Source organism: Nuphar pumila, chromosome 9 (assembly GCF_984573655.1).
Source record: "Nuphar pumila chromosome 9, dmNupPumi1.hap1.1, whole genome shotgun sequence".
NCBI lineage: Eukaryota > Viridiplantae > Streptophyta > Magnoliopsida > Nymphaeales > Nymphaeaceae > Nuphar > Nuphar pumila.
Window position 1 is genome coordinate 11,756,487 of NC_143257.1, and position 27,242 is coordinate 11,783,728.

The 27,242-nt window shown below is 38.0% G+C and overlaps 1 protein-coding gene across 3 annotated transcripts in view; it reads right to left on the reverse strand.

The window, feature by feature from the left end:
• Positions 1–16,524, reverse strand: part of LOC149828418 (uncharacterized) — a 60,370-nt gene extending 43,846 nt beyond the window's left edge. For all 3 annotated transcript variants that reach the window (XR_016434284.1, XR_016434285.1, XM_090017568.1), the window contains exons 1-2: positions 16,409–16,524; positions 3,679–4,134 (exon numbers count right to left, since the gene is read on the reverse strand). Coding sequence is in view for 1 of the 3 variants with exons in the window: in XM_090017568.1 (XP_089873694.1) it covers positions 3,679–4,042 (364 nt within the window). In the remaining 2 variants the exon portion in view is untranslated. The remainder of the gene's footprint in view (positions 1–3,678; positions 4,135–16,408) is intronic.
• Between the last annotated feature and the right edge of the window lie 10,718 nt (positions 16,525–27,242).

Genomic DNA, 27,242 nt, shown 5'->3' on the forward strand with positions numbered 1-27,242 from the left:
CGTAACCAGTGTTGTGAAAATCGTTGAGGCGTAGCGAGGCATTCCACCCAAAACCGAGGCGAGGCGCAAGCCTCGAGGCGAGGCGCAAGCCTCGAGGCGAGGCGCAAGCCTCGAGGCGAGGCGCAAGCCTCGAGGCGAGGCGTAAAGCGTAAGCCTCAAAAAAAATTTGAAAACTTTAAAAAAATATCAAAGAATACAAATAAATAAAGAAATGCTTTATTGATGAAATAACAACCAATAAGAAATAGAAAATCTCAATTAAGTACTAAAAATATGAGATTAACATATAAAAGTAACTAAAAACTGATTACATAACTGGAAAATATATGAGATTAACCAAAAAAAGTTAAAATATACTAAGAAACTGATTACACAACTGAAATAACTGAAAAATATATGAGATTAACCTACAAAAGTTAAAATATATGAGATTATTCTAAAAAATATGAGATTAACATATAAAAGTAACTAAGAAATGATTACATAACTGGAAAATATATGAGATTAACCAACAAAAGATAAAATATACTAAAAAACCGATTATATAACTGGAAAATATATGAGATTAGATTAACCAACAAAAGTTAAAATATATGAGATTATTCTAAAAAATATGAGATTAATATATAAAAGTAACTAAAAACTGATTACATAACTGAAAAATACATGAGATTAACCAACAAAAGTTAAAATATACTAAAAAACTGATTATATAACTGAAATAACTGGAAAATATATGAGATTAACCTACAAAAGTTAAAATATATGAGATTATTCTAAAAATATGAGATTAACATATAAAAGTAACTAAAAACTGATTACATAACTGGAAAATATATGAGATTAACCAACAAAAGTTAAAATATACTAAGAAACCGATTACATAACTGGAATAACTGAAAAATATATGAGATTAACCTGCAAAAGTTAAAATATATGAGATTATTCTAAAAAATATGGGATTAACATATAAAAGTAACTAAAAAACTGATTACATAACTGGAAAATATATGAGATTAACCAACAAAAGTTAAAATATATTAAGAAACTAATTACATAACTGAAATAACTAAAAAATATACGAGATTAACCAAAAAAAGTTAAAATATAGTAATATATTAAGAAACTAAATACATAACTGAAAAATATATGAGATTAACCTACAAAAATCTTATTGATTATGTCTCAGAAATCTTGTTGTAAAAAAAATAATAAATTTTTTTTGCGCCTCAGACCTGCGCCTTGAGGCACAGAGGGCCGCGCCTCAAGGCGAGGCATGCCTTTTGTGCCTCAAGGCGCGTTTTTGATAACACTGTACGTAACTAAAACAAAAGAGTGTTTGTTAACATGAATATCAAGAATAATGATGTAGAATAAGACTAACTTTTGTTCATTGTAAGTATCATAGTGTATTGCATGATACGTATCTTGCCTAAGTGGTGTTATGATACGATACACACCTGTATCTCGATACGGGCGGATATCGTACCCGTATTGGGTGTATCTTATGATACACTCCTGTATCTTATGAGTTATAATACACTCCTGTATCTTATGAGTTATAATACACTCCAATAAGTGCAGTTGAAGTTGCACTTATTTCAATTTTTTCGTAACATATAAGGCCCTTTGAGCTCAGTTTATGCTCATTCATAAAGGGCTTGAGAGTGATTTTGGGAGAAATTTCTTTCAAAAAAAAAAGATGATGATCATGATCATGATTGACTTTATCTAGTTCTTTTTTTTTTCAAAAAACTTGGTTATGTAAAATTTGTAAGCATTGAAAAACACTTTATGATATTGTTTTTGTTTATATAAAAACAGACTATTATGAATCTTGTAACTTGTTAGTTTAGTTTTGTGGTTTAATATGTATATTATGTCACAGTTTGCATTTTTCTTGTGAGATATGCATCATATTCATAACATATTATCTTAATTATTTAATGTTCGATGTCTCATGCATGACATCGCATATAATTGTTTTGATATATGATATTATAGTCTTATCTTATAAAATTTATCATTGTTTCTTGTGTGATGATTTTTCTAGAAATTTTATTGATTCTTTTGGATTTTTTGGATGTTTTATCCAAAACATCCGATTTTTTACGATATGATATGATTGATATGTATCTTATTTTGAGCCTGACAAATACAGGTTACGATATGCTTTTTACAACCTTGCTTTTGTTTTCTTTAGTCCAGCTCTTCAAAAGAAACTTGACAACAAAACCAACAAATAGTTTGACAAGTATGGCCAAGTAGATCTTCTGTGATGCTTCACCAAAATTGGGTAAATAAAGGGGCATCTTTGTTTCAATCACGTACTTCAGTCCCAGCCTTGGAGGTTTACCCACAGTTGGATTTATATCAGCTAGATTATGAATGTTAAAAAATAAAAAAAGAAACATATTCCAATCTAACTAAAGAGCAGATGAAGAAATCATACAGGATATGAGAATTTTGCAGCAAAGTATGAGATCAAGCATTAATTTTGTCTAATCTAAATGCAGTTAGTCCTCTATATGCATATTACAACAGAATTTTGATTTTAATGAAGTTTCATTTGAATAAGACAAAAGAAATGCTTGCTGTGAAGGAAGATAACTAACTTTCTGGCACATAAGATGTTCCACCAAATCAAGGCCTCACAAAATTTAGATCTTGATTCTTGAAATGCATTGCACTATCAAAACCATGTGCAGTTTTATGGGAATAAATATGTTTGCACCCTTCAAGCTCTGGTGCATAAAGATCTTCCCAAGGATATAACGATAGAAGCACAGGATCCTAAATATAACCACAAAGACCATTGGCAAAGAAAGAATTTATTCACTTTTCACACATGTCGTTCTTTCTTCTTTGCACCCCAGTGTATTCCAGGGTCTTGACTAAAGATCATAATCAAATTTCTCCCCCTCTCATGGTGCTCATGATACAAAGTCGCCTCTATGGCAAGAAATATTTTGCACATCTTCAAACTCGGGTGCATAAAGATCTTTCCAAGGTTATAACAATAGATGTAGAGAAGCACAGGATCCTAAATATAACCAAAAAGACACTAACGAAGAAAGAATTTATTCGTTTTTTGCGTATGTTGGCATTCTTTCATCTTTGCACCCCCAATGAATTTCAGTCTTAACTAAAATTCATAATCAAATTTCTCCCCGTCTCATGATGCTCATTATACAAAATCGTCTCTATGGCAACAAATGCCCCCATTTTTACTGAAAAGATTACGTTTTTCTTCGAAGATTTTCACACCATGTCTTGCAAAAGCATTTTACTTCTAGACGAAATCATGTTTTGATTCTTTTATCGATTCTAAGGCAAGATTTGAACCAGTCTTATGACTATTGACCAAGGCTTGTTTAAATCTAAAGATGATCGGCCGTGGAGTTGAAGCGAGACTAGATTTAGGCCAATCTTCGGCATTGATGATTCAAACCCACAGGCAAAAACGTTGAATTAATACACCAGTTGATCTTCGAATCATAAACTCCTATGTGTCCCTTACCAGATTTTACTGTGATGTATTTGGCTAGACACGGTTATCAAAATGCGAGTCCAATTTCCATTTCGTTTCCATAAAATCAAGCCTCCAATGATGAATCTCAATAAGAAAACAGCTAAACAAAGCAAAAAACAAATCATGCAACCAAGAAATTCACGAACCCGATCGCGCCAAGAACGAAATGCACAGAGGAAGGAGCGGCAAGAAGGCGTAGCTTTGCTCGTACTCGTACCCGCACTCGGCGATCCTCACGAAGTAGACGCCATCCCAGACGATGCTATCCTCGATGGCCTTGCCAACCGCCGGCCAGCGAACGGGCCGCGACGGGGGGTCGATGACCCTGACGGCATCCGACGAGAGGCACGGCGGGTTCAAGGAGGCGGAGGTGTCGTAGGGAGAGGCGAGGAACCTCCAGAAAACGATGAGGGCGAGAACGGACGCCCTAGAAGCGGTCACAATGCGGAGGACCCTTAGGGTTTCTGGAGGTTGGGAGGTTTCTGGCAGAGAAGATATCTCATTCTCCATCGGTAGACGGGAAGAACCAGAGTGTCGTCGGACTACTCTATGATTTCCATAGTGTACGTGAAGTCTCTATGAGAGGCCCACACCTCTTTTACCTGCAAAAAGGATAAATTAAAAATAGAAAATATATTTGCAAGAAGAAATAAAAATAAAAAACACTTACAGCTTTTACATTGTTACAGGGCTAGCTAGCATTGGCCTCTCTCTCTCTCTCTCTCTCTCTCTCTCTCTCTCTCTCTCTCTCTCTCTCTCTCTCTCTCTCTCTCTCAGTTTTGTGTGCAATAGACCATGGCTATATATATAGATATATATATATATATATATATATATATATATATATTTAACAGCAAATCTCTAATATAGTCCAGCAAACCTCTATCTTATATTGTGATAGGGACATCTAGATGGCTAGAGGTTGGATGCATGGTGGCATTGCTTCAATCATTTTATTTGTTAATCAAGTTGTTAGATTTATTTGTTAATGTAATCCCTAACCTATGTATTTTATGTTAAACATGTCTTCAGATCGGGGCTTGAAGGTCCATTATCGAGTCAGGGATGTGAAGGTCCATCCTTGAGTCGAGGACACGGTCGGGGATGTGAAGGTCCATCCTCGAGTCAGGGACATGGTTTATGTTTGCAGGTGGTTCACACATAAACAAATCGTAGAGGATGTCACAGAAGGACACTTTTCTTTATGTTGGTTTATGTTTTCAGAAACTTGTATATTGGACTAAAACTTGTATATTATGTAATGTTCAAACCCTTAAAACTTGTATGCATTTGATGCAAAAAAACCTTTGAACTTTGAAGCAAAAACCTCTAAAACTCGTAGAGGGTGCTTATTTTCTGTATGGTACATACAATCTTTATTTTCTTTATTTGTTTTCCCTTCGATGTTAATTGTCATACAGTCTTGCAGGTATTGTTATGTTTTTCTTAGTACAGGAGATCCTGATATAGGTAGAGTTCCTTCTCCTGGCCTTAGCATGGTTGTTCAAGCCTTACCATTAGGCAGCACATCTGTTATTGGCGGTGATGGCTAGACATCTGCTTCGGCTGAAGTTCCTGTTATAATTGCTACAACCCCATGCTTTTATCTGTTCAACAAACTGCCACAGCAAGTGCAGTTTCTGTGCCACCAAGCACACCAGCTGGTCTTAATACAGCTGAAACATTAACTATTGCTCCTGCACATGCTCGTACCACTCCACAAGCATGTGTTTCATATTAAAATTGCTGAGAAACTGTTCTATTGTTTTATACCTTGTCTTCTTTGATACAGGTGTCCATCAAGACTTGGAAGCTTGAGGAATTGGCTATTAAGCAGTCAAGACAGTTGATCCCTATGACACCTTCGATGCCTAAAAACTCAGTAAGAAACATGATTCATCATTTTCCTTCTCTAAAGCAGCTCCAGTGAACCTAAGTTAGAATAAATTAATTGCATCTCCATCTTGAACCTAAGTTAGAATAAATTCCAGAGTGTTGAACTCCCATGTTGCTTGGAATCTAACATTTATAGCTTGTGTTGCAATACATCCACTGTGTCTGCTGGCTATAAATAAAAATACTTTATACATGTTATTTTGCTTAGATGCACCATTTAGCTGTAATGTGTAAATGTTTTGCTTGCATCTACTACATATGCACATGTACAACCATGCGCCAGGAGGCTAGGTTGTTTTGTGCGATTACGCATGGCAATAGCCCACAGTCACAATCTGATTTCAGATAGCTATATCCATCAATGTTCTATCTGCAATTTCATTAATTGTATTTGTATCCAAGGGCTATATAATCATCCAAACTACAATCAGTATGATATTTCTGTTGCATTTCCTCTGAAAAACTTTGGCACATATATGAAAATACTGGGAAATACTCTATTTTGCTGATGTTGTCAGATATTATTGATCACTTATTGAGCAATAAATGTTTATTCATCTTTTGAGAGATGTGCATCCTGCTTTACCATTCCAAATGTTTTTCAATCGTTTGTAATGGCAATCGATCTTTCTATAATGAATTAAACACTTTAACACAAAGGTTATCAATTAAATACTGCACAAACCTGGACCCCTATCAAAATTTTAGACCAAAACAAGAATCTCATATGACATTCAGTGCATCTATCTATCTTTCAATTTGCTGATAGAAAAGAGAAAGTTCATGTTTATTTAATTGGATCTGGCATTGGACATCATATGTTTATTGAAAACTGTGAAATGCAAAACCAAAAGTCAGAAATATGGCATAGCAAAGCAAAACCAAAAGTCGGTCAAGAAATGCATTGCAAGCCTGCCCAATCTGGGGGTGACCTAATTGATGCAGGTATTGATGTTCTTGCAGGTCATTGAAACCAAAACATGATGTTAATGTTTTGTTTTGCTTGAACTTTACATGGCTTGTACATGCAGGTTTTAATTTGTGCTTTGGTGTTTGTAGGAGGCAACAGCAGTGACATTTTGTCTGGCTGTTATAGAGAGAATTAGAGGCGACACTTTTGTCCCTTCTATTACTTTATAGCAGCCACGTTAACATGGCTGCTATTGCTACTAACCTACTAGAGAGCAATAGGGGTGACACTATTGTACCCTCTAATGTTTACTATAGCAGCCACATCAACATTGCTGCTAGTGGCCCTTATTAATAACAGCTATTTAATTGTCCCTGCTATTGCTAACAATATCAGCCGCTACTAACCTACTAGAGAGCAATAGGGGTGACACTATTGTACCCTCTAATGTTTACTATAGCAGCCACATCAACATTGCTGCTAGTGGCCCTTATTAATAACAGTTATTTAATTGTCCCTGCTATTGCTAACAATATCAGCCACATCAGAAGCCACATCTAATGGCGCAGTGATTACTTAGGAAGTCGTTAATTGGTCGCTGCTGTTGGCTGAATCAATAAGAGCCACAGGAAAGTTGCTGCTAATAGTGCTACCAATATTGACTCAATAACAGTGACATTTTTACTAATAGCAGCCACAAATGTCGCTGCTAAAGCTCCTTATCCTTGTAGTGTGTGTGAAAGCCCTTTGTGGCTGTACCGCACGTGCTCTGCAACAAGACCTCATTAGTCGGACGTTAACCCTAGAGGGTGTGTACGTGTGCTAAGACCCAATGGAAGAGCATGTTCTGTGTTCGCCAACTTATAAGAGCTAACATCGGATTTGACAACATATTTTTCTTGAATGCATTCTACAGATGTGTTGCATCAGTCTTGCTAGTTGGATTACCATAGTACCTGCAAAAATATTTACCCATAAATATTTTGGACTGAATTAATTTTATAAAATTAAGGAGAACAAATTAACAATGTTCATGCGCTTTTTGAAGTAATATAAATTTATCAAGTTTAAAAATTACCTGACTCCACTATTATCAAATTTTAAAATGATTTAGGATTTACAAAAGATGTTTTTTACTTAATATTTTATCAGAAATAATATTTAAGGATTTGACCTTATGATAAAGCTATCAAAATCTTAGAAAAATGTTGTCCATCAACAAATATTTTTTTGATTGACATCTTAATCTTAGATAAAGAAATGATTTCAGGCAAAGAATACTGCATGATGACTCAATTCCTGTTTCAGAACAAAAAAAATGAAATACATTCTAAAAAATAATAATTCAAACCAGTTATGTGAATCTTCTCTAGTTTGTTCATGAACTCAAACCAAATTCAAGAGTGAAGAGAGTGGCTTGGTGTAAATTTTTCTCTCGGTTCCTGTATTGAGAAAGAGAAGAGAAATAGAGAGGGAGAGAAAAGGGAGAGAGCGACTTCGGCTGTCACGATTTCTATTATGAAATCGTGACCTAAACTTAGGTATTTAAGTTACATTAAGGTATGGGTCCGGGTCTGGTGTATCCAGACCCGATAAATGAAAAACAAAAAATTACATTACATGTTACATAGATTGGGTACATGGATCGGATCCTATGCACCTTTTTCACCCCCCCTCAAGTTGATCATGGTTTTGGACCATGAACAACTTGCTTTTAAGCATCCAAAAGCGATCCTTGGTTAACCCTTTTGTAAATATGTCTGCAACCTGTCTTTCAGTACTGACAAACTCAGGTTCAATCTCTTTTTCTTCAACCTTCTGTCTCACAAAGTGTTGGTCGATCTCAATGTGTTTGGCACGACTGTGATGTACTGGATTGAATGACATACTGATAGCACTTTGATTGTCGCAGAACAAGGCAGTGTGGGAGATCTTTTCTCCTACTTCAATTAGAAGATGCCTGATCCATGTGACTTCGGCAGTGGCAGCAGCCATGGATCTATATTCAGCCTCAGTGCTTGATCTAGCGATAGCTTTTTGTTTTCTACTGCTCCAAGAGACTAAATTTCTTCCAATGAAGGCACAATATCCTGATGTAGATCTTCTTTCGTCGGGATCTCCTGCCCAGTCTGCATCACAATATACAACAATTTCGTGCTCGTTTTGGCCATGGGACTGTGGTAAATATATCAATCCATCCCCAAGAGTCCCTTTCAGATATCTAAGGATCCTCTTGACCGCTTCCATATGTCCAGTACGTGGCGCATGCATAAATTGAGACACTTGATTGACTGAATAAACAATATCAGGTCTAGTGAATGTGAGGTATTGTAACATTCCTATTATGCTGCGATACCTGGTGGGGTCATCACACAGATCTCCATCATGAGCGCTAAGTTTTTGATGAAGTACACTCGGAGTTCCTAGAGGTTTGCAGTCTTTCGTGCCTGTCTTGCTGAGAACATCTACGGTGTACTTGTGTTGAGTGAGTGTCAATCCATGAGCCTGGTTGTCAACTTCTACACCAAGGAAATAGCGTAGAACTCCAAGGTCTTTCATTTTGAACCTTTGACCTAATAAGTATTTTATTTCTTGAATGTGGTCCGCAGAGTTTCCTGTGATGATAATATCATCGACATAAATTAATAATAGAGTGGTCACAGACTGGCTTTTAAAAATAAATAATGAGTGGTCCAGCATGGAACGTGAAAATCCATGTTTCTGAATTTCAGATGAGAAGCTATCAAACCAAGAGCGAGAGGCTTGCTTCAGGCCGTAGATGGCTCTTTTTAACCTGCATACATGGGTTTTACAATTTTGTTCTTGATATCCAGGGGGTTGTTCCATGTATACCTCCTCCTTCAAATCCCCATGTAAGAATGCATTTTTTACATCAAACTGGCTCAACTTCCATCCATGTTCAACAGCCAGGGAAATGATAATTCGAATCGTTCTCATTCTTACAACCGGACTAAAAGTCTCATCATAGTCTTGCCCTGCTTCTTGAGTGAATCCTTTTGCTACAAGCCTTGCTTTATATCGTTCAATAGTTCCATCTGGCTTGTACTTGATTTTGTAGACCCATTTGCATCCGACAACATTTTTGTCGGGTGGTCTGGAAACAACTTCCCATGTTCCACATTCATGCAATGCTTGCATTTCATCACTCATGGCTTCTACCCATTTCATAGAAGTTGATGCCTGATAATACATGATGGGCTCTTCATCCTTATTGATGGCAGTTAAAAACAATTGAAGGTCCAAGGAGAAGTTGTTATAGCTAACCCACCTGTCAATAGGATGCCGTATGTGGTTTGATTTTCTGACTGCAAGGGTATGAGAAGGAGTAGGATTGGCGTCTGAGACCTGATCTAAAAGACTTGATGTTGTCGGTCTCTGTCTGGAATAGACAATGCCTTTGTATCTGCCCGGTACTTCCTCTGCATTCTGTGACCCCGACATCCCAGTGTTCTCAAAAACCTCTTCTTTTTGTCGCACGCAATCTGAGGAACATGTTTCATTGGAGCCAGCAAAAAATTCTGAGCTTAGCTAAGGATGGTAAATTTCAATTGGCATACTCGTTGTGTTAGCTGCGTGATCAAAATTTTGTTCATCAAAGACAACATTTCTTGAGGTTCTGATACGTTTGTTGTTGGGATCATAACACCTATACCCTTTGTAGTCATCTACATATCCTACAAATCTGCACTTTTGGGCTTTGTCTTGAAACTTGTTTCTCAGGGACTGATCGATATGCACATAGCAAACACATCCAAAAACAGGCAGATCATAATAACTGGGATAAGTTCCAAAAAGACAGTGATAAGGAGACTTATTTTCCAGAATAACCATAGGCAGTCTGTTTATCACATGCACAGCAAAATGGAAGGCTTTTGTCCATAAGTTGATGGGAAGATTGCTGTCATGAAGCATACTCATGGCACTTTCAACGATATGCCTGTGTTTTTGTTCAGCAATTCCATTTTGTTGAGGGGTGTGAGGACAGGACACCCTTCTTCCTATTCCATTACTTTGAAGAAAAGAGATAAAATCACGGGATGAGAATTCCCCACCTCCATCACATTGGAAAAATTGAATGGACTCAGAAAATTGATTTTTGACAAGTGAAAGAAAATTTTGAAACAAAGAGAAGACTTCCGACTTATTTTTTATGAAATATATCCAAGTGTATCGAGTATAGCTATCAACAAAGATTAGATAGTATTTGCTCCCAGATCCAGAAACAACTGGGGCTGGTCCCCATACATCAGAACGATGATCTCAAAAGGTTTTGAAGCTCTCTTATTAATGGAATGAAAAGGCAATACATGACTCTTGCAGGAAAGACAACTGGAACATTTGTGACTGTTCTCATCCCTATTTAGACTTTCTTTTGGAATGAGATTATTAGATACAAGTTTCTCAATGAAATGACCCCCACAATGTCCTAATCGACTATGCCATAAGAATGGCTTATTACATTCAGAAATACTAAAAACATTAGCAGAAGAAGATGAACACGACTCTAATGAAGGCTCTGAATTCAGGTGGACAGGGCGGACAACATGACAAGGAGCTTCTTCAAAGACATACATATTGCCTCGTCTCTTTCCTTCAGCGAATGTTTCCCTCGTGCGAAGGTCCTTGACCTGCACAGAGAAGGGAGTGAATTCAACTGAAGCATTATTATCATCAATAAGTTTGGAGACAGAGACAATATTTTTCTTAATGTCAGGAGCATGAAGAACGTCAGAAAGAGTAAGAGTGGAATGTGACATGGGAATGACAGTTTTTCCAACATGAGAAACAGGATGGTGGGACCCATCTCCAGTGACAATCTTACTTTTTCCAAAATAAGGAATGGGATGAGAAATCTTACCTGCATCACCTGTTACATGAGTCGCTGCCCCTGAGTCGACAACTCTGACAAGGCAGATATCAACAAATCTTTAATCTCTCCACTGCTTGAGAACTTCCTTTTGTTTTCTGTCTGTGGACCCTTTCCTTTCTCTGGATTATGCCAACAATTTGCCTTGATATGCCCCTTTTTATTACAAAGGAAGTAAGTAGGAATGGATCTTGGCCCCTGCGCATGAGCTAACATATTTGGAGTGGGAAGTAAACCACGCCCTCCGTGTCCACTTCGCCCTTGTCCTCCTCGTCCGCGTCCTCTACCATAAGACACCCCTGTGGCAAAAACTTCTTGAGAATTTGTGTGAACGTGAGATTCCTCAGAGAACCCTTTCAGAGTTATCTCATACTGAATTAATTTTGCTCGCAACTCATCAAAGGTAGGTAGAGAAGGGAGACATAATAAGGAAGTGACGATCATGTTGTAGTCGGATCCCAATCCACTCAGAGTCTGTTGTACCATATCGCTGTCATTCACCGCGCATCCTATAACTGCAAGTTGATCTGTGATAGTCTTCATCTTGTTCAGATATTCCATGATGGTCATGAAATCTTTTCTCAACATCTGGAATTCCCTCTTGAGAAAAACCATTCTCGCTTGCGGAACTTGTGAATATGTTTGAACCAATTTTTCCCAAAGTTGCAGAGCAGTACAATTGTCGGGGATGGCAACAAGGACCTCTTGGGACAAGGTGGAAGTGATGTAAGCAACCACTGATTGATCTTTCCTTTCCCAGTTGAGGTACTCAACATTCTTGACTTACACAATTGAACTTACTCCTTTGTCGTCTTTTCTTCTCTCGTAACAAATTCGAGTGGGACGGGAGTGGTTCCATCAAGGTGACCTAAGAGACCTTGACTCCTTATAAAAGGAATAATTTGCCTCTTCCAAATCAAGAAGTTTGAGGTAGTTAACTTTTCAGAAACGAGTTTTGTGAGAAAACTTGAGGAAAGGTTGGATGAAGAGGAATGAAGATCCATGAAAAGGGTTTTAACAAGAAAGAGAACCGCCTTTTTGAGTTTTTGAGTATTGACAGATTGCTCAGTCTGCAGTCAGAGTGGTTTGCTGATGGCCTTTTTTTTTTTCGGCTGTAGTAACTCAAGGATAGACCGATCAGAAACTGTCAGAAGAAAGCACTGAGTTTTCAATGTGAATCCCACTTGTAACAGTCAAAACAAGAATGATACGAAAAAAAAATTAAGGCAAAGGAATGAAACAGGTTTTCTGTCCCACAGCAAGCTGAACAACAAAAATTTTGTTGGATCCTGCGTGAACAGATTAGGGATTCACGTGAGATGTGAATCCACTAAATGAAGTAATCGCAAAAATGAAGTACACGTGAAATTAGGGATTCACGTGTGATTCACTGCATGAAAAAATTGGGAAAACAAAAAAGGGAAAACGAGAGGTTGATATTGAAATCGTGATAAAAAAAATCAAGATTCACGTGAGATGTGAAACGATTAGGGATTCACTGCGTGAAAAAATGAGAAAACAGAAAGGATAAAAAAAACCAAGATTCACGTGAGATGTGAACTGATTAGGGATTCACGTGAATCCTGTGTGACGTGAACTGATTAGGGATTCACATGGGATGTGAATCCACTAAAGGAAGAGATCGTGGAAATGAAATCCACGTGATATTAGGGATTCACAGCGAGGAAAAGGTGGGAAAACAGAAAGAGAAAGGAGAAGTGGAGATTGGAATCGTGGTAAAAGAAAAAACTGAAGGAGATGAAGAAAAGAGTAGGCGAAACCTCAAACCTTGATTTTCGGCACCTTCGGAATCCACTTCCACCCTTAGTTGGATCTTTGCTCTGATACCATGTAAATTTTTCTCTCGGTTCCTGTATTGAGAAAGAGAAGAGAAATAAAGAGGGAGAGAAAAGGGAGAGAGCGACTTCGGCTGTCACGAATTCTATTATGAAATCGTGACCTAAACTTAGGTATTTAAGTTACATTAAGGCATGGGTCCGGGTCTGGTGTATCCAGACCCGATAAATGAAAAACAAAAAATTACATTACATGTTACATAGATTGGGTACATGGATCGGATCCTATGCACCTTTTTCACTTGGCTCAGGAGAAGCCTGACATCCAAAACTTCTCTTGAGTCTTCATTGTCTTCAAACTCATCGAAGATAGGATTTCATTGAGAGATTCTTCACGGTGTCCTTTGGCAAAAATCATAAAGCTTTGGACCTCTTTGTTCCTCACATCTTCATTGAAGATTGATTCACTCTTGAATTTAATCAGAGGTTCTTCGTGAACCTCGTTTATGAAAAGGGGGAGTAACATGGACTCTACCAAATTAGGAAATTCGGTAAGCTGCCCTCTGATACCAACCTGACACAAAGGAATGGTAGTTGGGGGTGGGATGCAAAAGAATCCCCTAACGGTGTCCTGATCACTAAGTCCTAACAAACTACAAAAATCTAAGATCCCGTGTTAGAGAAAAAAGGTGACAACAATAGTCACTTGCTCCAGGACTTCATAATCATCCACAATGGAGCAATTTCAAACTCAATAGGAGTGCAACATGATGTTAGATTCTAGCAAACAAAAAAAAAAAAACAGAAAAACTCAATAGGAGTGAATACCCACTTCGTGCGTCCCCACTGTGAAACGCAATAGGGTTTGGTTGGTTTGGGTTCACATGAATTTTATTCGTGAATCAAATCCTATGTGTCAGTGATAAATCACATATAAAATATCACATTTAACTCGTATTAGTCGAACTCTTAACAATTCAAATAAAATTAGTTTTCGATAATCAAGCAGAGTAGAAATAGATCAGTTTCAGTGCAGTTTGGACCTAAAAAACACTCGAAACATTGCCTTTTTAGCCAAAACAGGTATACGTATCAAACAATCAGGCATAAAAATTATAATTAGCAATGCTAGGGACCTAACGCATTCAGTTCTTTACGGTGAACAAACAGGGATGTCAAAACTGGTCCCACAAGTGGACAATTTTGTGTCTGATTCAACCGTTCAAACGTTACAGAAAAGTTAAGATCGCTTAAACCCTATCCTCAATCAGTTTATAAAAAAATGAATACTCAGCCAGGTATTTCAATCAACAAAATTTGATCATTAACAGTTCTAAAGAAAACAGATTCAAGAGGTGTCCCCCTGTTTCACCTTCAATCAAACAAAGTTTTGATCCTGACCGGATTAGGTAGATGCCCAATCAAGTTCACAAACTGATATTGATCAAGAAAATGAAACAACGTTCAGCATGTCGGGCATCCAAGGTAACTGAAAAGTATTTCAGTTCAAGAAAAATGTCTAAACAGATTTTGCATCCACATTTTTTTGTCTACTTAAATCAGCGTTAACAACCTGATAGTCAACAATGAAATTGCACAAATCAGTCACAAAAAAATCAAATCACAACAATATATTTTCCTGTCATTGTCATTGATAGTTCATGTTCTGAGCCAAAAATAGATTCAGATAAGAAGAGGAAAAAGGGGCAAAAGCAAATAGATACAAACACAAATCATATTTAGTTCATACGAGACATTCAACAAGAAAAAAATAACAGAGAAAGGGGGGTTCAAATTTGTTAGCTCCGACCAGAAGCTGGCTGAACACGCCCTTTTGTTGGGTCTTAGCACACACACAGACCCTCTAGGGTTGACGTCCAGCCAAAGAGGTCTTCTTACAGCGCACGTCCAGGACGGCCACAGAGAAACACTGAGAGAGAGAGAGGGGTGGCTTCCAAGACTCTTCTCTTTTTTTTCACAAAACAAAACTGGTTTTCCTTTTTCCTTAGGGTTCTTTGAGGAAAATAGGGAAAAATGTGTGGGAGGAGAGGAGGCTAGGGCTGCCGCCCCCTAGACCAATGGATGTAGGTTCACCACCTCCCAATGATACTAATACCATGGTGACAAAAGTTTAAAACGGCAATTTCTCGGCAGTGAATTTCTCGGGAGATTTTCAACTTTTTGAATATTTCTCGAGTTTTTTTCGGCAAAATCTCGGGAAAAAATAAAAAATCAAATAAATTCTCAAAAAAAAACTAAAATAATAAAATAATAAAATAAAATAAAATAATTTAGTTTTACATGCAAAAAAATAGAGAGTGAAGAGGGTGCCATGGTGGGATCAATGCTAGCAAGTGCTAAGAAACATCCTTGCTTTCTACTTTTCCCTTTTGACAAATTATTATAAAGACCACTTTGTGGGATATTCCTACTGTTTTGCTTCTCTTTAGCCTTTAATAAAGAGAGTTTAAAGTGTGATTAAAATAGTCTTTTCAGTCCTTTTCTAAGAACACAAAGGAGGATGAAAAAAGAGTGTAAAAGCAACCCAGTCAGCCTATTTAACCAGTTCAATGTAACCTGTAAAACTGCATAGACAAATAGAAGGGTCTGCCTAACCCCAGCTTTCTAGTAGGAAAAAAAAATCTATACTCGGATTTGGACCCATTTTATGAACTGAGCATAGGCCTAGAGCTACCCTGTTTATGCAGAGCAGATGTATTGGGAAAAATGATCGCTGGATTAGTTGATCAGTTTTTGATGGGTCCTTCTTTGATGACTCAGGTTCAGAACCTTGTTAGCTGGCACTTTGTGGGTTAAATTGATGAAGCCTGAAAATGACCGAGCGTTCTTCAAGACAGTCACAAAAAGAAAAAATGCTCGCCACTGATGCAAAAACTATCCACCATCTATAAACAAGAAAGCTGCATCAATCATTTTGTCCAATAATTCAACACCCAAGATCAGCTTCTATCATTTTCACCTCCACTGCAAACCACTCAATCGATGCCCATTATGCTGAAAGGTGTTTTGAACCCTTTGCTATCATGGAATACTCTCTTGAGCATCAAGTGAGTCAAGATTTTAACACTACAACCCTCGATTACCACAAGATGAAATTATAGGAGAATCGATTTCCGGATCATAGAGACCATTTCCTAAATTCGTTATTAAAAGAAGAAATTGAAAAGCAAAAACGATTTAGAAAGTATCATCCCACCATTTTATTAGTATCATCCACGCTCTTCTCTGTAATACAATAAAACAATAAAACCCCTGAAAATCCCTAAGAATCTGTAGGCTCAAAACAATAAAACCCCTGAAAAACTACAGAAAACGTAACCAATCTGCAAAAAACGTAACTATAAAAAATTGAGAGAGAGATGAACCTGTTGGCTTGGCTGTTGCAGACTTGCAGTCGGACAGTTGTTCCATCTCAGAGATCTCACAGTCACAGCGTTGTTGTTTTTTTGCAAACAAGTGGGAAGGGTTTCAAGGGTTTTTGCAGTCGGACCATTTTTGCAAACATGCTAGAGTAGAGTCTAGGGTTTCAAGGGTTAAGTCTGACTCTTAACCGTTAAGACCGTGGAAAATAACGTTGACAAAAAACTTGAGATATTATCGCCAGATTTAGTAAATCTCGCGATAATATCGTGAGAAAATGTCACAAACCAAAAATCTCGCAAGATTTAACCGTTTAAAACGTTTACCTAAAATCTCGCATTTTTTTGCGAGATTTTTCATAAATATCACGATATTTTTCACTATGACTAATACAAGGCTGCCCTTTTAGGGCCAACGAGAGTGGGTTCTCTATCTCTCATGAGGATTAATAACATGTGTGTCCCTTCTTGGTTTAATAGGAGGTGTCCCACCACTCATTGGACTAGGGGTGGCAAAATCTGACCAGACCCGCCAACCCGCTGCTTAGCCGGGTTAGGGTTTGGCTTAAATGGGTTTGTGTCATAAACGGGTCGACCCGCCTAACCCGTTTATTAAACGGGTCGTGTTCGTATTAGGGGTATGCCAACCCGCCAACCCGTTTGACTTGTTTAATAAACTGGTTAGGCGGGTGGGTCAACCCGTTTACACGAACCCGTCAACCCGCAACCCGTTTTTGCGTTTCTAATTGTGTTATTCGGGGCAATCTATAAACAATATATGAGACTTGATCTAGAATTTTCAAAAAAATTCAGCACCAAAACTGAAATTATTTCTTTTAAATAAATGCTTACAAGTAAAAAGGAAAAGGAAACCCTAATCGGGTTCCCTTTTTCGTTTCTCTGAGAAAATGAGAGAGAGGGAGAAGAGCAGTCGGAGCTGCAGGTGATCTCCGATGAACGAGATGGACTAAACCCTCTCCAGCTCAGAGAAGCGACGATGGCGAGGATGTCCTTCTCAGTCGTTGCCTCTCACGGCTCCTTCTCGAGAAAGCAATGACTAAGACGGTGAGGGTTTTCCACCTCCTGCAGTGACTTACTTCCGGCAACGCGGGTAGCCCTGCAATTAGACAGGTTATTCGGGTTACTCGGGTCGGTTATCGGGTCGACCCGTTTAATAAATGGGTCACCGTGTCGTGTAATCTTGTCATGTCGACCTGACCCATTTATTAAACGGGTTAACCATGTCGGGTTACCCGTTTAATAAATGGGTCATGTTTGTGTTTGCCACATTCGACCCGTTTAATAAATAGGTCGTGTTCGTGTTGAGGTATTCTGACCCACCAACCCGCCGACCCGACCCGCCAACCCAATTGCCACCCCTACATTGGCCAATGAGAGTTGCATTCATTGAGTCTAGGAAGAGGTTACCCACCTCCTACCAGTGCAACAGGTCATCTACTTCTTTCTTGATCAATAAGTTGTTTTTTGAATCTATAACTTGGAATCATGGATTTAAATGTAAAGTGGCAAAATATGCATATCCAAGTAGAATAGATTTGGACCAAAAGAAAGTGGATCATAAGATAAAGAAAGATGATCCAGTTTCATAAAACAAAAATTAAAAATACCCATATTACCCCTTACACCTTTCAATAGCCCTAAAGATATTATAACATGCTATTGGACCTACGTCCTGATCCAATTATTTAATCGGATTCAAAAATTATAAAAATAAAAAATACTAAATACTACTACATCACATATTTGGATCAAAATTGATTCCAAAAAGAAATAGAAAGATAAAAAAAAAGCAAAATTGTCTTTAAGATGGACCGAGTTTATGCATTCAGGTGTGATGACATATTTTTTCCGAAAGTGTCCTCTAAATGCGTTGCATCCATTTCTCTCAAGGTCAAATAACTTCGTCCTCGGAGTCTGAGTCTTGCTAATTGGATTACTGCAAAAACATTCACCCATAAATATTTTAGTTGGAATTCATTTTATAAAATTAAGGAGAACAAAATAACAATATTCATGCATTTTTTGAAGTAATATAAATTTATCAGGTTGGAAAATTACCTGATTCCTTCTCGATGAACCTTCACGAAAATTCGTATTTAGCTCTTCTCAAATTTTAAAAGAATTAGAACTTCTTGATGAACCCTCACCCATAACTGATTTTCATTTTCATTCGTCCTCCAGATGTGCTGCATTAGAACTTCTTAGGATTTTCTTATCATTAGATAAACGATAAGTGTTTCTATGTTCCCCAATCTTGATTTGGCTTTTCTCAACCTACCAAATTTTTTCTTCCCATGGTTTTTCTATTCTCTTTCCTAGATTTCTTCTTCCACCCATTTCTTTCCTTTTATTCCTTCTCTCCTCTCATTTTCCTAGGTTTTGTTTTTAGTGGGTACCTCTTCATGTGCCTATTTCTCATTTTCCTCTCTTTCTTGATGGTTCAGGACCTCTTCCACCTTTTGGACCTTTTTCTGAACTTTGGATCCAAGTATCTTGACCCTCATGAACACTCTAGATGGATTCAGACCTTTAACTTCCTATTCCAATCCATAATCATATCTATGCCACTCATCCCTTTCCTTGATCTACCCATGGCTCAAGACACAATAAAAAATGAAAACAATTCAACTTACATCAAATTTTGAAAACTTTTAGGTGTCCTGATATACATTTATCTCAGCAAGTCACTTTGGGGTTCTAGGTTTTTGGTTTCCTTCTTGACCACTCATGACATTTCCAAGCTTAGGTTTTCCGGTACAACAATCAAGGGCACCGGCAAGCCAGGTTCACCTACCGATATACTTAGACTTAGGGTTTCCAGTATGTGGTATGAGAATCTTAAGATCCAAGTGTAGAGAAATCAAGATAACAAAAAATATGCGGAAGCAATATAGGATCTAACAAAGGCACAATCAAATCACAACACAAGGGTTTACGTGGTTCGGTCAACATGACCTACATCCACGGGGCACGAAGAGAATAATCTACTATAATGAAAGTAGAGAGTACAATGTAGAGAGTACAACGTCCAATAGCTGGCTCAAAGCTAAATATAATAACAACAAAGAAATCACAGGAAGAAATGAATACAAGATTACCTCTCCGATGCACAACCCGAGTCAAAACCCACACCACAACCAACACCTCTTTCTGAGGATCAATGTGTGGTGACAAACCTTCTTCCTTCCTTTTCTTCTTTCTACTCTCTCTCTCTCTTTTACTTCTTCTCTCTTTACACACTGCACACAACCACTCTACCCTTCTCCCACCAGCATACAGCCTCTGCACCCTTATTTATAGATGGCATAGAGTCTTCTAGATATGAACCTTCTAGAAGTGAGCCTTCTAGACTCATTCCAGAAACTGAAGGGGTTTTAACCCTTCAACTTCCTGCATTAATGGGAGTTAGGTGGCTATTTCACTTCCCCACATCATTAATGAGGGGATAGGGTTGACCATTCAACTTCTCCTGCATTAATAAGAAGTGGGTGGCTATTCCACTTCCCCACACCATTTGAGGGATAGGGCTAGACCCAACAATCTCCCCCTCCAGCCTAAGGGGATACTCCAATTCATCTAATCAACTGAAGTTCATGCTAGGCAGTTGCCGACATGTATTTTGTTTCTCCATCGGTAAGACCTTTGTCAGCATATCTGCATCATTATCATTTGTGGAGATCTTTGCAAGATGAAGCAAATTTTTCTCAAACACATCTTGGATCCAATGGTACCTGATATCTATATACTTTGACTTTGAGTGAAAACTCGAATTCTTGGCGAGATGAATAACACTTTGATTGTCGCAATACACCAAGTACTTGTCTTGCTCAAAACCCAACTCCATCAAGAATCTTTTCATCCACAACATCTCTTTGCAAGCTTCTGTAAGAGTAATATACTCTCCCTCAGTAGTAGACAAAGCAATACACCTTTGCAATTTTGACTGCCATGACACAGCTCCCCCTACAAAAGTGAGTACAAAACCAGATGTGGACTTCCTCGTATCAATATCTCCAGCCATATCTGCATCTGTTTAACCTGTCAAGACAGGTGATCCACCACCAAAGCTTAAACAAACTTTGGAGCTCCCTTTGAGATATCTAAAGATCCACTTTACTGTTGCCCAATGCTCTTTTCCTGGATTTGCAAGGAATCTACTAACAACACCTACTGCATATGCGATGTCTGGTCTCGTACATACCATCGCGTACATCAAGCTTCTGACTGCTGAAGCATAAGGAACTTTCTTCATTTTCTCCTTCTCCTCGTCACTTGATGGACTCTGCTCTGAGTTCAGCTTAAAGTGACCTGCAAAAGGAGAACCAACTGGCTTTGCATTGTTTATATTGAACTTGTCCAACACCTTTTCGATGCATTTCTCCTGTGATAACCATATCTTCTTGTTTTTTCTATCACGAGAGATCTGCATGCCCAATATTTCCTTTGCTGGCCCCATGTTCTTCATTACAAAGGTCTTACTCAGTTTCTTCTTAAGCCTGTCAATTATAGACATATCTTTTCCAAGGATAAGCATATCATCAACATATAACAAGAGAATAATAAAATTCTCACTGAACCATTTTATGTAGACACAATGATCTGCAACCGATCTATTGTATCCATTTTCAGCCATAAATGAATCAAATTTCTTGTACCATTGTCTTTGAGCTTGCTTCAGCCCATACAAGCTCTTTTTTAACCTGCATACAAGATTTTCTTTACCTTTGACTTTAAAGCCTTCTGGTTGCTCCATGTATATCTCCTCCTCCAAATCACCATGGAGAAAAGCAGTCTTCACATCTAGTTGCTCAATCTCCAAGTCCAGGCTAGCAGCAACACCTAGAGCAACACGAATAAAAGACATTTTAACAACAGGAGAGAAAATCTCTTCAAAGTCAATACCTTGCTTTTGACCAAAGCCTTTCACAACCAATCTAGCTTTGTACTTTGGTTGAGAACATTGTTCTTGAGTCTTCAACCTGAAAACCCACTTGTTCTTCAAGGCCTTTCTGCCTTCTGGTAGTTCCACCAAATCATAAGTGTGGTTCTTCTGCAATGCATCCATCTCATCGTGCATAGCTATTAGCCATTGCTCTTTCTGCTCACACTCTTGTGCTTCCTGGTAACTCTCTAGTTCACCTGCATCAGTAAGCATCACATACTCATGTGGAGAATATCTTCTGGAAGGTTGTGACTCTCTGGAAGATCTTCTCAGTTAAGGTTCTATAAGAGGTTGTTCTCTAACTTCTTCCTGCTCAACATGGCCTGCAGGTAAATCAACATTCGTCTCTGCATCATCTTTCTGCATTGTTCTTCCTTCAACTTGTGCCACTAGAGGAGTAACTGGATCTAAGTAGATAGATTCACCTACAGAAGTCTGAATTGACACTTCTTTCTTGATATCTTCAAGTGCCTGGTCTTCAAAGAATATCACATCTTTGGATCTGAATACCTTATGCTTCTCTGGATCCCATAACCTGTAGCTGAATTCAGCATCACCATATCCTAGAAAAATGCATTGTCTCGTCTTATCATCAAGTTTGAACCTCTCATCCTTGGGGATATGTGCAAATGCCCTGCATCCAAATACCCTCAGGTGCTTGTAAGACACATCATTTTCTGACCATACCCTATCTGCAACATCATTTGCTAAGGCATGAGCAGGAGACAAGTTGATCACATCAATTGTTGTCCTTAAGGCCTCGCCCTAAAATTTCTTTGGCAGCTTTGACTGTGCAAGCATACACCTGATTCTTTCTGCAATGGTACGATTCATCCTTTCTGTAATTGCATTGTGTTGTGGGGTACCTGAAACTGTCAACTCATGGCGAATTCCATGAATTTTACAATATTCATGGAATGGACCTGTGTACTCGCCACCATTATCTGACCTGATACATTTCAGTTGCTTTCCTGTTTCTCTCTTAACCATAGCATGAAATTGCTTGAATACACCAAGAACCTGATCCTTGGTTTTCAGAGGGTATGCCCAAACCTTCCTGGAGAAGTCATCTATAAAAGTAACAAAATAAAGTACACCACTGAAGGTTTTCACATCAGTAAAACCATTAATAGTTTTTGTTCTCAGAGGACCACAAACATCAGTATAAACTCGCTCCAGAATGTGAGATTTTCTATGAAAGGCATTTCTAACAAATGATACTCTATGTTGCTTATCAGCTAAGCAATAAACACACGGGTTTAGACATGTACCTTTTAACTCTGGGAGTTGCTCCCTCTTAGCAAGAATCTGCAAGCCCTTCTCACTCATGTGGCCTAATCGACTATGTCACAAATCAATAGAAGAGTCCTCAGTTGTATTCAACTGTCCCTTGCATACCTTGCCTTGCATCTTGTAAAGAGTACAACATCTCTTTCCTTTGGCCTGAACCAATGACCCGCTGTTGAGTTTCCACTGTCCTTGGCTAAAAACACTGCTTCTACCCTCTTTATTAAGCTTTCCTACTGAAAGCAAATTCAACCTCAAGTCTGAAACATGTCTGACATCCTTGATCACCAACATGTACCCAAGACTGGTCTGGAGATGAATATCTCCAATACCTACAATTTCTGACGTTCCTGTGTTTCCCATTCGGACAACACCAAAATTACCGGTTCTGTATGTATTGAAATATTCTCTCTGTGGTGTGGCATGGTACGAGGCTCCTGTGTCTATGACCCAATCTATATCCTGACATACACAGATACATAAATCATTAATAGTAGACAAAATCACAAGCTCACCTTCAACTGTGGCTGTGGTATCTTCTTTGGTTTCTGATGATTCTGTCTCTTTCCCTTTTTTCTGATTTTTCTTTGTCTCTTTGCACTGATTCTGGAAGTGCCCTTTCTTTCCACAATTATAGCAAGTGATGTCTTTCCTTTACCTGAACTTGCTCTTATATCTGCAGTCATTTTTTCTGTTTTTTGACCGACCCCTGCCTTTGGATGAACTCACCATCAATGCTTCACCAGAATCCTCATTCGGTGATGGTCTTCTTCTAATTTCATTGGAAATGAGTGTACCTGTGACCTCTTTCATATCCAATATTTCTTTTCCATAAATTATGGTTGTCACAAGATGCTCATAAGATGGTGACAATGAGGTTAGTAACAACAAAGCTTTATCCTCATCTTCAAGTTTAACATCCAGACTAAACAGACCAACAATAATCTTATTAAACACACTAAGATGGTCAAGAATGAGAGTACCTTCATACGAAGACTATAAAGTTGTTTCTTGAGGTGTAACTTGTTGGACAAGTTCTTGGTCATATAGAGGCTCTTTAGTCGCAACCACAATCCCGCTGCTGTCATCTCTTCCATCGCGTTACACATGACTTCATCTGATAGACACAACTCAATCACACTAGCAGCCCTCAAGTCAAGATCATCTCATTCATCATCGGTCATGTTTTTTGGCTTATTCGCCTTCCCGACAAGAGCCTTGTGCAACCCTTGCTGTGCAAGTAGAGCTTTTACTCTTCTTTGCCATAAGGAAAAGTTTTCTTTGCCATCAAACCTCTCCACCTCAAACTTAGAGCTAATTGACTTAGAAGACACGATTTTCCACAAACCTGCTCTGATACCACTTATAGAGAAATTAAGATAACAAAAAATATGTGGAAGCAATATAGGATCTAACAAAGGCACAATCAAATCACAACATAAGGGTTTACGTGGTTCGGTCAACACGACCTATATCCACGAGGCACGGAAAGAATAATTCACTATAATGAAAGTAGATAGTACAATGTAGATAGTACAACATCCAATAGCTTGCCCAAAGCTAAAGATAATAACAACAAAGAAATCACAGGAAGAAATGAATACAAGATTACCTCTCGGGTGCACAACTCGAGTCAAAGCCCACACCACAACCAACACCTCTCTCTGAGGATCAATGCGTGGTGACGAACCTTCTTTCTTCCTTTTCTTTTTCCTACTCTCTCTCTTTTTCTTCTTCTCTTTTTGCACACTGCACACAACCACTCTACTCTTCTCCCACCAGCACACAACATTTGCACCCCTATTTATAGATGGCATAGAGTCTTCGAGATATGAACCTTCTAGAAGTGAGCCTTCTAGACTCATTCCAGAAACCGAAGGGGTTTTAACCCTTCAACTTCTTGCATTAATGGGAGTTAGGTGGCTATTTCACTTCCCCACATCATTAATGAGGGGATAGGGCTGACCCTTTAACTTCTCCTGCATTAATGAGAAGTGGGTGGCTATTCCACTTTCCCCACACCATTAATGAGGGATAAGGATGGATGCAACACCAAGAATAGAAAAAAGAGTTTGATAACTCTTGCACACAAAAATCGTAGTGGCTCTAAACATAGAGAGAGGATAAAAGAAAGAGAGCACACACAGAACAAGTATTATGTCCACACAATTTTGTGAGATTATTAGAGGTGAGAAATTTAATACTTAGAATTTAGGTGAAGTAAATCCCTTACAATGTGAGTGTGTGAGGTGTTTACGGTTCAAGAATTCTTAGGAAATAACTTTCCTAAAAATATCTCAACAATGGAGGAGAGTGGGTTCCATCATGGCCGCCGAAACATTTATTGATGAGAAAATCCACCAAGGGTTTTTAAAGTTTTTAGAAACATGCCTCCCTTTCAAAAGATATCACTCATTGAAAAGCATATTTCAAAGTGCCAAAAGTAAACAAAAAAATTTTCTCGGTGCCAAATGCAATTGACTCAGGGCATTATGTCATGTTCGATAAAAAGGACGTGAAGTTCTTATACAACATTAGAAGCTTGGATAAGGATGTGGTATACACCGGCAAGCATGTTAAAGATTTATTAGTTTCATCTGTCGCTATGTCTTAAGTTGACATGATGAACATAAACGATGGAGCATCAATTTGGCATGCTAGATTGGGTCATCTTAGCATGGATAAATTGAGAGTCATGGTAACCAAAAATCTAAATGGGTTGCCAAAATTGACTTTTTTTAGAAATAGTGAATTATGTGAAGGATGTTAATATGGAAACCTTCTTTTAGAAATAGTGAATTGTGTGAAGGATGTTAATATGGAAAGGCACATTGTCTTCCATTTGATAGGGCTTCCTCCATATGCAATGCTCCAATAGATTTTATTCAAAGTAACCTGATGAGAACTTGTGTCACACCAACCTATTCAGGTATCTGGTTGTGAACAGTGGATCCAATGTAGTTTTGGCCATTTCTCATGATAATTAGGGAAAAGATTTTCTACAATTGTTTGTATGTATAGTCGACTTAGCAATCCTCATTCCAATGAGATAACTTGATTGTCAGGTCAGAGCTGGGATCTCAGGTTCGAACCTTTTAGAGGTTATTCTAAGCTTATATATATATATATATATATAGAGAGAGAGAGAGAGAGAGAGAGAATATGGTAGCTGCTTGATCAAAGCACACTCACGCATCGCATACAATTTTTTTGCACAAAAACACACTTTTTTGTAAAAAAACACCTTTTAGCGAGCACCACTAAAGGTCCCAGTTCCGCTGGGACCTTTAGGGATGCTTCAAACGTCGTTAAATAACAAAAACTAAATGCCACGAGTGCCCTGGTTGAGCATTTAGCGACATTTTGAAGCATCATTAAAGCCCTGTTTGGAATTTTTTGCACATTTTATAGGAAAAAATGGGCTGAGTCATCCATCCGTTTAGACAGCTATGGATTAAGCAGCTAGCACTTTTCCTATATATATATATATATAGGTGGTAGCTGCCTACTTTCTTTAGTGTCTACCGGCAGCCTACGAAGCTTTGAAAGGTTTTTTTCATTTTTTCTAAAATCTGACCAAACAGATGTGATCTATATGTTTAATTTTATATGAATCAGCTCTTGGATAGTTCGATTCTGACACATAAAGGTTTTTATAAATTTGAAAATTTGACAGTGTACAATTTTAAAAAATATTCAATGCTTAACAAGTCATGTTTTTACCAAAAAAATATGATTCAAGTGTCATTTTTTACTAAATAGACCATGCCAAACACATCTGCAGGGTCAGATATGTGAAAAACAACCCAAAAACTCCTAATTACTGGTGGTAGGCAGCTACCACTTTTCATATATATATATATATATATATATATATATATATATATATATATATATATATATATATATATATATAAAAGAAAGCATAAGAATACAAATATTGTTTTTTTACTGAATAAGTCAAGCTTGTGACACTTCTATTATAACTGGGTAACATTCCTGGATGGTGTCGGTGACAGTACATGCATACCATCCTCTCCTCTTGACCATCGTTCAAGATACAAGGTTGATGGTATTGATAAGCACTACCATTTTGATAAATAGAGATGGATAATGATAGTGTAAATCAATTTGAAAAAAAAAGTGGCTTCTTGCAATAAGTGTAGATATTGGGTTCAGTACTTGAGATGTTACCATTCAAGAAGTGTTATGATGTCATTAGCAAAAACCTCCTGAGGAACCTCGATCATCTACTACCATATATGTATTTTCTCCAACATTCCTGGGCGCCTTATATGTCTGTGGCCAGGATACTTCTTCTAGGTTTAAAGCACTAATCAACACCTCATAATATCATAGGGAGGGACTGCCGACAAAAGGCAATGATAAAACACAGGTTATTTTCGCACAGACCAAATGCTGCCATTGGAACAGTACTGTGATAATGGCAGTAAGGGGACAACAACAACTAGTATGTGGTTTTTTTAATGATGAGGAACCCTCATCGAAGCAAGGAAAACCCGTGCCAGCAACTAGTATGTATTATGTGCCCACATGCCCACAATGAACAAAAACTGCCCATATTCCAGA